The sequence below is a fragment of the Rousettus aegyptiacus genome, unplaced genomic scaffold (genome assembly GCF_014176215.1).
Source record: "Rousettus aegyptiacus isolate mRouAeg1 unplaced genomic scaffold, mRouAeg1.p scaffold_m13_p_7, whole genome shotgun sequence".
Classification (NCBI taxonomy): domain Eukaryota; kingdom Metazoa; phylum Chordata; class Mammalia; order Chiroptera; family Pteropodidae; genus Rousettus; species Rousettus aegyptiacus.
In genome coordinates, this window is record NW_023416310.1 from 89328038 (window position 1) to 89343300 (window position 15263).

At 42.7% G+C, this 15263-nt stretch overlaps 1 protein-coding gene across 1 annotated transcript; it reads right to left on the reverse strand.

Annotated features, from left to right (window-relative positions):
* Nucleotides 1–3214: 3214 nt before the first annotated feature.
* Nucleotides 3215–13406, reverse strand: GM2A (GM2 ganglioside activator). Its single transcript, XM_016118769.2, has 4 exons — nt 13043–13406; nt 7945–8106; nt 6067–6249; nt 3215–5737 (listed from the first exon to the last, which is right to left on the reverse strand). Exons 1-4 carry the CDS (start codon nt 13130–13132, stop codon nt 5585–5587), a joined length of 588 nt encoding a protein of 195 aa, XP_015974255.1. The 5' UTR covers nt 13133–13406; the 3' UTR covers nt 3215–5584.
* Between the last annotated feature and the right edge of the window lie 1857 nt (nt 13407–15263).

Below are 15263 nucleotides of genomic sequence, written 5' to 3' on the forward strand. Positions count from 1 at the left end.
TGTGAAAACTGAGTACTTTCCATCAGCAAGTTACTGGTACTGTTGCCTTGGAGATATGGGCATAGGGCATATCGGAGGTAGGTTAAGGGATAAAAACAAATCTCTTAGTGATCTTTCATCATAATGGTGATTTCTCTATAGATAGAAGGACATCATCTATCTATCAACATTTTCCTTCTCTAGTAACTTAAAGCCACTTAGAGCTGATTTAGACTAACGGGGCTGAGAAGTTCGTGTGGTAGAAATGGCTTTCATCAATTGCAAGGACTACTGACCTACTTTAAAAAATAATATTTAAAATAATAATAATAATAATAGTTTTAGGAAGAGTTTCAAAAAACAGACAATATTATACTCTGCAGATAGGAATATACATTGTTATGTTTTTCTAAAGGACAGTTTTACAATACATAAGTCTTAAAATGTGTAGCTTTCTGACCCACTCAGTTCACTTATAGGAATTTATTCTAAAAATCTTTTGTTTGCAAAAATTTATGCAGAATAAGAGTGTGTATTGTTTATAACAGTAAAAAGCTGGAAATAAAATCCAACATTACATTAAATTACGATTCATCTAGAACAAAATGTTGCTATGCTCCCAAACATTGCAAAAAATGCATCTATTGATATGCAAATATATTTGTGGTTTATCAGTGGAAGAAACTGGGTTAAAAACACTATGGGAACCAAAGACATTACAAGACAGTAAAGCTTCAGACCAAAATCTTTCATGACCATAGATGTAAAAATTCTAAATAGTTTTTAGCAAATCAAATTCAACAATATATGAAAAGGATAATACATCATAACCAAGTGGGATTTACCCTAGGAATATGAGGCTGGTTTAATAGTTGAAAATCAATGTAATTCACCATATTAATAAACTAAAAAGAAAAAATATATGATTGTCTCAATAGACACAGAAAAGAATTTGGCAAAATCCAATGTCTGTTCCTAATGTTAAACTCCCAGCAACCAGGAATAGATAAGAACTTCCACAGAAGGTAAAGAGCATCTTTGAAAAACCTACAGCTAATGTCATATTCAGTGGGAAAGACTGATGCTCTCCCTATAAGATCAGAAACAAAACAGAGATGTCCACTCACTACTTCTATTTAATATTGTACAAGATTCCCAGACAATGAAATTAGGCAAGAAAAAGAAACGAAAAGCGTCCAGATTGGAAAGGAAGAAGTAAAACTGTTTTCATATGAAAATGACATGATTATCCATGTAGCCAATCCAATGGAATCTACAAAACTACTATAATTGCATTTACAAAGCTTCAGGATACAAGGTCAATATACACAATCCAATTGTATTTATATTAGCTGAGAACAATCAGCATGTACACTTACAATAGCATCAAAAATATGCAATAATTGGGGATATATCTGATAAAAGATATTAAACACTTGTACACTAAAGACTGTATAATATGTTGCTAAAAGAAATTGAGACATAAGTAAATGGAGAGATACATCTTGTTCGTGGCTCAGAAGACTCATTATAGCTAAGATGTCAATTCTTGCCAAATTCATAGGCTCATTATACATATAAATTGACCAGCCTATTTGAAAATTCATATGGAAATGTGAAGGACCTAGAATAGCCAAAACATCTTTGAAAAAGAAGAACAAATTTGGAGGGCTAACACTGATTTCAAGAATTATAACAAAGTTATAGTAATCAAAACTACATGGTATTGGTGCCAAGATAGACAAACGGATCAATGGGCCAGAATAGACAGTCCAGAAATAAACTCTACCCATATGTGGGCAACTAATTTTTAACAAAGATACAGAGGCAAAGTAGTGGAGAAAGGATCACCTTTTTAAGAAATAAAAGTTGACTATCCATATAAGAAAAAATCGGATCCATACTTATTATATACAAAAAAAATCAACTCAAAATGGACCTTAGACCTAAATGTAAAACTTAAAACTATAAAACTTTTATAGGAAAACCAGAGAAAAATTTGGTGACCTCAGGTTAGGCAAAGATTTCTTAGATACAACAGCAATAGCACAATGTATATTAAGAAAATGTTAACTCTTTGTCTATGATATATGCTTGTCTTCTTGACGAGCATTTATTTTTATGTAAATAAATGTATCAATCTTTTATTACCTCTAGATTTTTACCCCATTTTCTTTTCATATTTGTATGTTTTTTTTTTTTACATTTTATCCTTAGCTTTATATAGTATCCCATCAAAATACTGTTAACTTATTTCTTCACCACCTTCAGTGTGGTTGTATTACTCATTTGAAACACAATTAGATTTTTTGTTATTGTTCGTATTCCATATTGAATTTCCCTCATCTCCTGGTTAATTTTAGTCATGTTTTGGTTGTGAGGAACATTATTACAGGTTTAAGAGTCAGAGTTATACAAAAAGATATACTCAGATGTGTCCCCCTTCATTCTTTATACTATTATCATTTCCACCTTCTTTCCACTATATTCCTACCTCCTTCTGTAGATAACTGATCAGTTTCTGCCTCATCTTTCCTCATTTCATACAAATGAGCAGATATATGTATATTTTCTTATATTCTCCTTTCTTACACAAAAAGTAGCACATTACACATTTTTTGCACTTTGCTTTTTGCACTTAATATATCCTGGAAGTAATTTTGTTCCAATTTAGAGATCTTCCTTATTCTTTTTTACTGCTGAATAATACATCACTGGATATGCTATGGTTTTTTCAGTTACTCTCTTGCATATGGACACTTGAGTTGCTTCAATATTCTCAACCCAATGTAGCAATGCCTAATCTTGTATTGTTGGAAGTGTTTCTTCTGAGGAAATTCCCAGTAGTGGATGGTTGGGTCAAAGGGTAAGTGCTTTTGAAGTTTTGTTAGGTATTGACAAATTCCCCTCGGAAAGGGTTATACCAGTTTGCATTCCCGCCAGCTGTGCGTGAGAGTGCCTAGTTCCACACAGCCTTGCCTAGCACAATGTCATGTTACACTTTCTATTTTTCACCGATTTGAGAGGTGATGTTATCTCAGTATTGCTTCAACTTACAGTTTTCTAATCATGGGTGAGTTCGAACATAAGAATATTAACCCTTGTTCTATGATATGTGCTGTAAATATTTTCTTCTTGACAAGTATTTTTTAAATTTTATGTAGTCAAATATAACAATCTTTAATTACCTCTGGATTTTTTAACTCATGTTTTCTTTTAGAATTTGTACGGTTTCTTTTTTTTTTTTTTTTACATTTAGACCCTGCAGCCATTTGGAATTTATTCTTGCAGATGGCGTGAAGTATGGATCTAATTTAAGCTTTTTCCAAATGACTTCCCAGTTGACTCAGTACCATTTTTAAAAAGTCTACTTTGCCCTGTGATTTGAGATTCTCACCCACCTCCCCACTTAAACTTAGAGAAGCATCTGACCCAAAAGCATGGCATGGCATGGCATAAAAAGATTAAATGAGCCAGAGATTCCATTCGAAGATGTAAACTGAAAAATAACTATGAACTAAAAATGACTGGGAGATTCATAAAGGGAACAAAAATTGGAGAGGTCATGTTGCAACGGAAAAGCAAAGGAGCAAACCCAGGAAGCCGGATGGTGATGAGGCCAAATGGAGCCGAGTAACAAGCGGCTCATGAGGTGTAACGAGAGTCAGTCCCTGGAATCGCCTGGGCTTTTCTGCACCAACAGGAACAGCCCGCTGCAAACACTCCTGAAATCCCAAGATGTGGTCGATGAAAATATACACAGCCAAGGCAGAGGAGGAATTCTCGGCAAGATAAAAATATGTACGGTCACGCCCTGCATACGAATGGACCGTATATATGAAGCACAATGGAGCTGAAATTCCTCTTGCTTAGTGACACCATAGCTGTCAAACATCCTGGTGCCACGCATCACCATGAACATGTATTTTTATTGTACCTTTTCTAAGTTTAGATACACAAATGTTTACCATTGTTACAGTTGCTTACAGTATTCAGTACAGTAACACACTGCACAGGCTTGTAGCCTAGGAGCAATAGGCTACCCCACGAAGCCTCGGTATGCAGGAGGCTGTATCATTTAGGCTTGTGTCAGTGCACTCTGTGATGTTCACACCACCACGAAATCACCTAACACCACATTTCTCAGAACATATCCCCCGTAAGTGACACATGACTGTACTGCCATTCTAGGCTTCCAATGAGCCCTGAACTCATGGCTGGTTCATGGGTAAGTTGTCATGGATGACTAGACGATGGACAAACCCAGGCACCTGACATGAGTCCACCTCTCTTCGCTGAACTCTTGCCCCAGAGCAACTGCTGGTGGGTCCAACTCTTTAGCATCTGCCACATTCACCCTGAGAATGCTCACAGCTCTGAGAAGCTGCCTCTACCGCCCCCAGCACTAGAAGGGCCTACTCTTTGGGTCTGACATCACGGATTCAGCCCTGTTGGGGAAACACAGTGCCACAGGAATTGTCTCGAGACTGAAAGGATGAGACATGCATGTTCTTATATTCGAAGTTGCAATTTGGCTACCCTGAGCCAAATTTCCCCACTAACAAGTCTGTTTGGCCCCTTCAGCCTGCTCAGTGTTTAAAAAAAAAAACAATTACTTGCCAATATTTAAACATCCTTAGGTTTCTTATAAAAGTCTGGATTCCGGCTTCTCTAAGGAAAAGAAAATTGAGAATATTTGGCAAACTGGGCCCACAGCATTCTCACGTGGGACTAACCGGCTCTACCTTAGACAGCAGCAACCTTGACAAACAGCATGTGACCTCTCCAACTCACCCCAGTCCCCAATATTGCCGATTATATCCCCAACTCAAGGCTGGGCATTGGCTGCCTCATATCGATGCATATGTGCTGTTAGAAAGAGGAAAAAATGAAGACACACGTGTTCCTTGTCCTCGTCACTCATTTATATCTCAGGCTGGGCCCCGTAGGCACCTGCGTATGTAAACTACCTTAGACACATAGAGCATTCTTAACTCTCTCTCCCAGTGAAGCCTCCACCACACACTCTGCCTCGTTAGGATACACTATGCCCCAGGGTTAACTGAGCAAATCTAAAAGAGCACTAAATTAATCATAGAAGTTAATGGAGAAATAGATCAACTACTTCAGGCCCTTCATTCCAAGTTGGGGGTTGTAGTAAAATGAAAACTGTTAATACTCTGACTTTTAAGTCAGTGACCAAAAAAATTTAATAAAGGAGTCATAAAGGTACTTCAGAAGACCAAGCCTGGGTCAGTCTGAACTTGGGTTCACAAAACACATTGTCCTATTCCTTGACGATATGGAAAATGAGTTAAGCTATTACAGAGAAAGCCACAGGGGTCAGGAAGAAAAGGAAGTGGCCAGCCCGGTCCATGTCCTGGGCTATCAAAAACCACCAAGCTCATCCTCCCTCAGGTTAGGGCTGCTTGTCCATGCCTAAAATGCAGGTGACACAAAATGATTTTCGGCGAGGGTAGTGGCATCACTGTGGAAAGGGGCTTGAAGGGAGAAAGAGAATTGAAATTCGGCCTTGGCAAATGCAAGAAAGAGGAATGAGGATGCCTTCCTCACACCCCTTCATCCTGCTGTAGCTGGTGCCACATTATGTGTCGAGAGAGACTTCCAATTTGAAACAGCCCAGACGTTTCTTGCCGCTGCTTAGGATGTTCTGGATGCGGTAGTTCCCGGTAGTGAGCCAGCCGGGCAGGTCCAGGTAGGGAAGGGTGATGACACTCTTGGGCAGTGAGTATGTGCCCTGTAGAAAAGCCAGTGGATCACAGGTCAGGGGCAGCCTACCGATGGGGCCTACCTCCCATTCTCCTAAGAGCCATAGGAGAGAGATCGTCACGCACTGCAGACCATGGAATTGTTATAGCTAAAGGGCACTGGAGGTCACGCTGAAGTGCAAGTCTCCCATTTCACAGATGGGTAAACTGAGGCCTCCAAAAGCTAAGCACCTCAGCATTGATCTCGCCAGTTTATAGACATCCAGATCTGCAGGAGGAAAATGCAAGGACCCTTCTCTCTAAACCCCATGTTGTTACTCAAGCCAGGGGATAAAGCTCTCCCTCCCGAAGTACTTACTTCTTTGAAGGGACAGTGGCAGGGAAGCCCATAGCTATGCAGGGGCTCTGGGCAAGGCTCTCCAGGAGGAAGAAACATGTCAAACATATTACACATGTCTTCATAGGTACAGCTACCGACTTGTTCCACACACGGGACTCTGACCCAGAAGCCAGCCATTTCCTTCTGCACAGTTAATTCCACCTGATGAGAAAGAGTTTGAAAATGTGTAAATTCCAAGGCAAACATACCAGCTCCTCTGCCTCTTTAAAAGTCACCATTTCATTTCAATCACAGAATCTTTAATTGGTCGAGATCTTAGAGATACTCTGATCCAGAAATGGCAATATTGTGGTATATGCCCCCAAATTATCCTTTCCTGTGCCAGTGGCAGACGTTAATTATCAAGTGTGATTTTTTTCGCCTTCTCTGGACCACACAGTCTTAGGATTCTTTAGGTAGTCAACACCCGTTGGTTAAAGATAACACTTGAGTTGAAATGCATTTGTCATCTAACTGCTAACTGGCTAACTGTGGCATTGCTTCCTCCATTTTCCCGAAGCAACTACAAAAGGCAAACTTATACAAGGACCTTTAACCTCATTAGGGATGCCACAGAAGACTGGAAATACATTTTTATAAAATGCTCATTGTCAACAAATATGTGGGAAAAAGCAAATCTATTATTGCTCTTAAAGAGGATAAACAGGGTTCAAACATCTGGAGGCACTTTGGCAGTATTTATCAAGACCTAAAAAGTCTATGTCTAGAGAATGAGGGAAGTAGAAAAAGATGCATTACAAGAATAATTTCTGCAAAGGTGTTATAATAGCCGAAAACCAAACAAAAAACTACCCTGGAAACTAACTCAATGTCTGACAATAGATTTGTTAAGTAAATCATGACAGATATACAACATAATATGTCTGTCATTAAAAATGATCAGGTACCCCTATGTCAAATGCCATAGAAAGAGGTATGGAACATATTGTATGATGTAAAAAAAGAAAAGAAAGAAAGAAAGAAAGAAAGAGAGAGAGAGAGAGAGAGAGAGAGAGAGAGAGAGAGAGAGAGAGAGAAAGAAAGAAAGAAAGAAAGAAAGAAAGAAAGAAAGAAAGAAAGAAAGAAAGAAAGAAAGAAAGAAAAGAAAGGGAGAAAGAAAAGAAAGAGAGAAAGAGAGAAAGAGAGAAAGAGAAAAAGCAAGTTTAATAGCACATCGTGGTATCCCATTAGTATAAATTCGTATATATTTACAAATGCAGAAAAAAATCTGACAGGATATATAAATAGCTAACAATGACTATTTTGTGAGGAGTTAGATTACAGGAGGACATTTACAAGGAGCACTACTTATTTTCACATATATCCATTAAAAATTAATGTGTGTGTTACAGAAGGGAATATTCCAAACACTAGCCTTTCAAAATGTTTGGTGCTTACCCCTTATCACCAAGTAATGAAATTTATTTACTCCTCCCCTCCCATTTTGACCACTTGCATCTCCTAAAGTTGACTACAGATCACTTGCTAATTGATGTCTGTTTTATAATAAATAATGACACTACCACCAAAACTAAATTGCCTAACTGAAGCTGTCAGACAACAGCGAGCACTGTGCCGTCCTGTCCAAGAGGCTGGAGCACTCCCTGCCAGGTGTGAGGAAATCAGTCATTTGTGTCCTCAGGAGGAAGCTTTGGGGTCTGACATCAGATTCCTTCCAACTCTACTCTACTTAGCTCCTACAAACATGAGTCCAAGTCTACGAATCCATGCACTCTTTCCTGCTCTGAGATGCCAGTTCTCCACAGCTCCCTGGCCATACATTCCTCAAGGCCCCTGCAGCTGGCCCACGGCATCTTCCTTCCAAAACCTTACCAATCCCACCCACCCCAGACTCACCTTCAGAGGAGATTTGAGGGTGACATTCGTCTGGGTCTTGGCACTGACAGTCACTTTTCCAGGATCTACAATGGGGTCAGGTTCCACAGTCAGGCTTTTAATCACCACAGGGTCCTTCCCCTCGTCACAGTTCTCCCAGGAAAAGCTACTGAACCGAAGTGGCTAGGGACAATCATGGCAGCAAGAAAAGAAGAGAAAAGTAAAGTTGACAAAAAAGAAATCTCACAGGTCAGAAAATCAACAGAATAGGCTACTGACAGCATGACCTTGGGGGAGGTACCTGACCTCTCTGAGCTTCATCTGTAAGTGCACAATTGCCAACCTGGGATAACGCTTGTCCTACCCATTTCGTAGGTAAGACTAAAGTAAAATACTCAAAAGACATAATCTCCCAAAAGTGTGCTAAACTATAAAGCACAGTATACCAGACCTTGAACTTCAGAACTACCATATCCACCTCTGACAGATACCTTCTCTGATCTCCTACCTCCCTGCTCCCTACTCCTCTCCAGCCAGTCTTGGGATCTCCTTAGAGTGAAACTCCTGGAAGATTCCTCTTCGAAGCCCATGCCAAGTCCTTATTCCCATCACACATCCTGTCCCCGCTCCTCAGTCCAGGGACAATGGGCAACACAAAACACAGTGGGAAACATAATAATATCTAAAACCCCACCCTCAATGGGGTATGCAGCTAACCCAGGAAGGGAATAGGACACACATGAAAAGATCCCAGTGGGCCACTTGGTGATGAACAATCCCAGTGAACGAACTCCCCCAATTCTAACCAGTGCTTTCCTATTCCCGTCCCACGGCTTATGCCCTGCCCCCACCTGAGTCACCCTCCTCCCCTCTGCTGAGCCACTTCTCTTTATCTTCTGCATCCCCAGAGGTCTCCTGATTCCACATGACCACCGACTCCCCACTCCCACAGAACCTTGCTCATCTATGATCTTTTAAACTTCCTACACTATGCAGACTCTGCCCACCTGCTCACACCTTTTCCAGGCCCCTGACGGCCAACTCTGAGAAGCAGCACTCCCACCAGCAAGTCCCAACTTAGAAGGAAAACCTACCGGTCCCACCCCCTAAGCATTGGCAACACACCCACTGCCGACAGGGCCAAAAGGGAACACCTAACCCAAGCTGGTTAGGTGACAGATTCTCTCTGCCTCTCATCTGGGAATTGAGATGGAGGCAAAATTATTCAGAGGACTTTGGGCTTTGTACTGTCACTGGGTCGTAGCTTTGGGATGAGATGAGAACTCCTGGATCCATAATCTATGACAAAAACAAAGGGACAAGAACTAAGGGGCTCCACTGGTCTCCAGAAAAGAGAACAGATAAAGTCACCTCCCCTCTCCCCACTCATACTACACAGGAAGTTAAAGGCATGGCTTTGGAATGAGATGTAGGGTAAATCAAGGCTTTAGTCAACAGACATGGGTTGAAATCACAGCTCAGTCACCATATCATGCGATCATACACGCTGGTTTCCTCTTTGGAGCCTCAGTTTCCACATCTTTTAAGTGAAGGCATTTATACTTTCCTCTCGGGGCTGTTGCAAGGGTGACAGCATGTATGTGAAGGTCATAACACAATGCCAGATCCAAAGCACGAGCTGGCTCCCTAAATGACAGCCATTAGACATCCCAGCCTCTGCCACCTGCCTCTAGTTCCATGAGATTCCACTGACGAGGCAGTAGAATCAGGAGCTTCTTGGAATGGGTTTTTGTCCCTTGGAATGAAACATCGTGCCATGACTAAGAAAGGCAGAATGGAGTCTGATTCATCCCTGTATTCCTCATGGTGCCTTCCACGGGGTAGGAATTAATAAATGCATCCTTCAACATTCATTGTACAAATATTTATGCAGCAATGATCACAAGCCATGGGCCAAGTACTATGTTAATAGTGGTAAACAATTAGAAATGGTCCTGTCCTGTCTTGAGGAGCTTACAGTTTCATATGAGTAAATATTACCCACTCTGATTTCTGAGCGCCACAGAGGAATAAATGGTAAGGTTGAAAATAATAAAGGACTTAAATAGGGTGGCGAAGAAGTGATACTTAAGCTGGACTCCTGCAGGATGAGGAGTCAGCCATGTACGTACTGAGAAAGAACAGCCAGGCAGAGGGAACAAGTGCAAAGGTCGTGTGGTAGCAAGCAGCTTAGCTGCTCTGCCACTGCAAGGCCAGGGGGCTAGAAGCAGTGGACGAAGGACCCGGATGAGGTTGGAAGGGTGGCAAGGTCATTTTATGCATGACCTCACAGGTCCTGGAATTTCTGCAAGTACAATAGAAGCCCGCTGCAGGAGAGTGCCATTCTTTGGTTTATGGTTGAGAAGAACAACAAGGTAGAACCAGGGAGGCCAGTTAAGAGGCCACTGTCAAATGAATGAGTGCCTGGAATTAAGAGTTGGGCTAGAGTCAGGGGCCTGGCTTCACAGATTCTAACGCAGCCTGATTCATACTGAGGATTGATTCCAGGTTGGAGCAGGTGTCCAGAGTGCCCTGCTAGAGATAAAGAATCCCCTCCTAAACTTCCCCTTCTCCCAGTGCGTGGTGACTACCCAATCAATTACAATTGTGAAGAGGAATACAAGGTTGTTTCTGATACCTGACTAAAGGTTTCTGTGGCAATGAATTCTGCATCCAGAAAAGGAGGTGTGATGGATTAGCAATGCCCACCAAGGGCCGGGCTTGGTACCAGATATTGGCCATCCCAGCACGCAGGAAGAGGCAACATGGATCAACATAGGGCAGAGCTCTGGAGGAAGAAATGTGGGGTCACGTCAGACCTCAGCCGCTCTCACTAGCTGAGACCATGGCTAAGCAAACCCTTCTTGATTTCGATTTCTATCAAATCGATAGATTTCGATCTATCAAATGGGCATGATTATATCTTCTCACAGGGCTACTGTGAAAGGGAGACGTTTGTAAACAGAAAGTACAGGTCACAAACCCTCAAGCCCATGAAAACACTGGACTAAAAAACTGTCACAGACCAGAGGAAATGCGGGAGACATGACAACAAATGTGAGGCGGTACCTGGATAAGATCTTCCAACAGAAAGAGGTCATTCTTGGAAAAACTAGGAAAATCCAAATAACGTCTAGCGTTTTGTTAATGGTAATGTCCCCATATCGGTTCCATGCTAAATGAGACGTTAACATTAGGGGAAACTGGGTGAAGAGGATGTGGGATCCCTGCACTAGCAGTGCAACTTCGCTGTAAATCTAAAATTATTTCCTCAAAAAAAGTAGATTAGGAAAAAAGCACATGGTCCGACACATAGCACCTAGTGTGCGCATTACGATGACACTCATTACACATTATCGCTGAGTCTGTATGCCCAGCACAAGGCTAGACATTCTCCCCTGTTAGCCAGTGCTTACCACAGCCCAGCATCTGGAGACTGGTTAGTGCTGGAAGAGGAACTGGAACTCAGAATTCCAGATGCTCAAACACCGACCATCGCCCCACAGCCTCCATCTGGCCCGTGATCTCAGGGTCAAGGCTTTAAACCACACGAGCCCAGAGAAGACGTGGATCAGAGCAGATAAGGATCAAAAGCGCCACTTGCTGTATAATCTTGGGTGAGTCCCCTCTCCTCCTCTGTGAGCCTGAGTGAGGTGGGTGAACTCTATGAGGTCTCGAGGACTCTCCAAAACTGCCAATCTAACACCCTCTGGAATGGCCTGGAATGGCCACAAATCCAAAGCCAAGACATATAGAAGAATGGAGATGTAGGGCAAGCTCCAGTTTTAGCTGAACTCCACCTCACATCCACCTCATAGTAGTCAGACCTGGAGCCAAGAGAAACATTCTCAACCTACGCTCAGAGACAAACTGAATCCTCTAGGGAAAAAAAGGCCAAAGGTCCTTGCTCCTTCATTCAATAGATAAAACAGACTCCTTGCCCCTGGGCAGGGTGAGACTGGGCCCACTAGCTTATATCACTTTAAAATTTTAGAGCTTTACTGTCAATAAGAGCATTTTCTTTCACTTAAAATCCATGAGAAAGGCAGGTTGGCATCACCACACACATCTTACAGATGAAGGGACTAAGGTTCAAAGAGCCCAAAGGCCATGCCCATGGATTAGAGACAGAGACAGGATCAGAAGCCAGGCCTCCCAGCTCTCGGTCCTATTCCACTTTCCTCTACACCACACTGTTCCTTGCTCCCAAATACTTCCAAGGAGGTTGGAAGAAGGGGATCTAAGCTGCGCCTCACTCTTTGCTGCCAGAGATACAAAGTGTCTTGCAGGCAGCTATGCAGCAAAGAGGCAATGGAACTCGGCTTCTCTAGGTCTCATAATGAGGCACCTTCCCTCTCCTGAGGGTCTGGAGCTTGAGGTAAATGAGAGATGAAAGGGCAAGCTTGGAGGTAGGTGCTTCTCTGTGGCTCAGAACCAAAAGCGGTGCTTGATCTTCATCACCAGAGGAACAAGTCTGGATCTTCCGGCTCAGAGGGCCTTTCAAACCCATCCAACCATCAGAATAAGCAGAGCCACAGAGCAGGACATAGAGGGAAGAGATGCCTGCTGGGCCTCTTTACATGGGGACGGGGTTGACAGGTAAACAGGACTGTGTCTCTGGGCCTGGGAGCAGTGCTTTAGTCTTCCGGTGCCACAAAATTTCATTCAGAGGGTAGGAGAATACATAAGTGAGTGAGGTTAAACATTCCAAAGAAGTCTAGAGCTGAGCAAGGCCTGATAGACGACCCTCACTGCACAGTTGAGTGACTGGATTCAGAATAGGCCTCTCCTAGATTTGCCACTTTTGCATGTTTCATATATACGTAATTAAATTTGCTTATTTTCTCTTATTAATCTGTCTCATACCAATCTGATTATTAGACCAACCCACAGAACCTGGAGAGTAAGAGGAAAGCTTCTTCCTCCCCCATGTGGGGAAACAAACTACTAGAAAGAAAAGGACCCATTCAGAGTCCCACAGTTAGTGACTCTGGAAGGCTCTGTAGAAGAGAAGGAATTCTAGAGACGGCAACAGCCACTCCCAATATCCCATCCCCACCCATCCCACCCCAGCTGGGCCGCAATGCTGGAAGCAGCATCCTAAAAGCGCTACACTCACCTGTTTCTTTAAGACCTTTCCAAAGGCCTCCGAGCCAGCGAAAAGCAAGCCCAGGACCATCAGGAGGGGAGCCCGCATTACGGGCATCATTCCAAAAGGTCGTTTGCGTGAAAATAACCACAAGGTCTGGAGCCTGAGGCGGACGATGCCTTTAAATGCCTGCGTGCCTTGGTTATGCAAAGCTCTATATTGTTATGCAAAGCTGAGCGCCAAAGCTTCAGATTCGCCCCGCCCCTCCAGGATCTGGGCTTTCAACGAGGGGGGTCAAAAACAGATCTCTCCCTATTCCTGTCGGCGTAAGCTCCTCCTTGAGCCCCTCCCACCAGCGTGAGCGTCAAACCCCCATGCTCTGTAGGGCGAAGGCTGAGCCGGAAAAAAAAAGAGGTGGGGCTGAGTGCAGGGGCTGGGCGAAGCTGAGCGCAGCCGACCGAGGAGGGAGGGAAGGGCGGAGCCGGAGCAAGAGGGAGGGGCGGAGCCGAGCGCGAGGGCGGGGCGGAGCCGAGCGCGAGGGCGGGGCGGAGCTGTGGTTTCTGACCTCACGCTATGATGGTCACTGCCCCAGGGACGTTTGTTTTCACACCAAAGTCTTTCTTAACAAAAATGTCACTCTTCCTGTCAATATTAGGCGTCTCCATGTTTGTGTTACGAATCACTGTCTTTTTAATAATTGTTATCATCATAATGATAGTACCTAACATTTAGTATATATTTTAATGCGTGCTATGCACTGTTAAGCACTTTAAAGGGAATCAATTTTTGCCCCATATTATCTCTGAGGAAACCTATACACGGTGAAGTTAGCTTTGCCAAAGTCACACAGAAAGCGACAGAGCAAAGATTCTGCTTATAAACGCCATCAGACAAGATTTGGTTAAGCTGCTACATATTGTAGTTGAGATTTGCTTTTTAAAGAAGCAAAAGGATATTATTCCTGCCAAATTACAACTATATTGTAAACTCCTCAAGGGATGCGACCATTCCTTTTGGTCTCTGATGTGTACCCAGTGCTCGAAACATAATAATCAATCTTTGTTGAATAAATGAATGTATGAGTAGAATCTGAAACTTACTTAATCTTCTTTAAAAAAATTTTTTTGGAATTAATTTTAGATTTAAAGAAAAGTTGCAAAAATAGTGCTGAGCGATCTCTCAGTGTCTCACATTGTTAACAGTAAGCTAGAGTATTTTTATAAAATCTAAGAAACTGGCATTGGTACATTACTATTAAGTAAGCTCCAAACTTTACCTGATCTTTTAATATGCTTTTTAAATTGCTCATCTTGTTCCCAATGGGATAAGCTCTTCACTCTCTTATCTAGTGCAACCTCTTCATTATACACAAGTGCAATTTGAGGCCCCACTAGGAAGAGCAGTTGCCCAATGTCACAGAGCAGAAGTGCAACTAGAACTTCCTTCTCCTGGGGCTGATCTCACAGTAGTATGAGAGGTGTCCAGTGGCTGTGCTTCTTGGTGGATGTGTGGGTTGTGGATGGGAGACTGGATGCCAACACTGGTAAGACCTGGAGCCTCATTGGGAAATAGGAAGGGGGCTGCATAGCCTCCCCTCCCCACATCATCTTTTTTCATCTTTGCACCTGCCAAGGCCCCTCCACCCTATTACCCACTTTCCCCTGACTCCTAAAAACTCCATTCTCTCAGCCTCAGGCACGCTCCTTCACACAAGAAGCCAGTGATCTTGGGCAATAAAAGGTTAATGCTTCTATTACTGCCCACGCACCTTGGAGAATCTCCCAATGAGTGGGCATATTCCTTGGAGATTAAAGTATCTGACATTTCCATCTGAAGGGCTTTGGAGTTGATTCTGGAAAGCCACAGATAGTAACTGAAAACCAACACCTAACCAAGATGGAAGTGAGAACAGGACAGTGGCTCTAAGTCAGGCAGAGTCAGGTTTACATCCTGTGAGAGCCTGGGCAGGGGCCCTAACCTCTCTGGCCTCAGTTTCCTCAAATGCAAAACAAGGATTAAAATAATGATAATAATAAACAACTACCTCCCAGTACTAAGCTGTTCATTCGATAAATACTTTTAGATTCAATAGTTGAACAAGAAAAATTCCTATCCCTAGCCTTATATCCCACCCCCACCCCCACCCCCCAAAAAACTAGGGTCTATTTAAGAAGAGCAGTCAGTAAGTAAAGAAATAAATAAGATATTATCCAAGAGTACTAATACCAGAAGACAAGAAATCAGGTTAAAC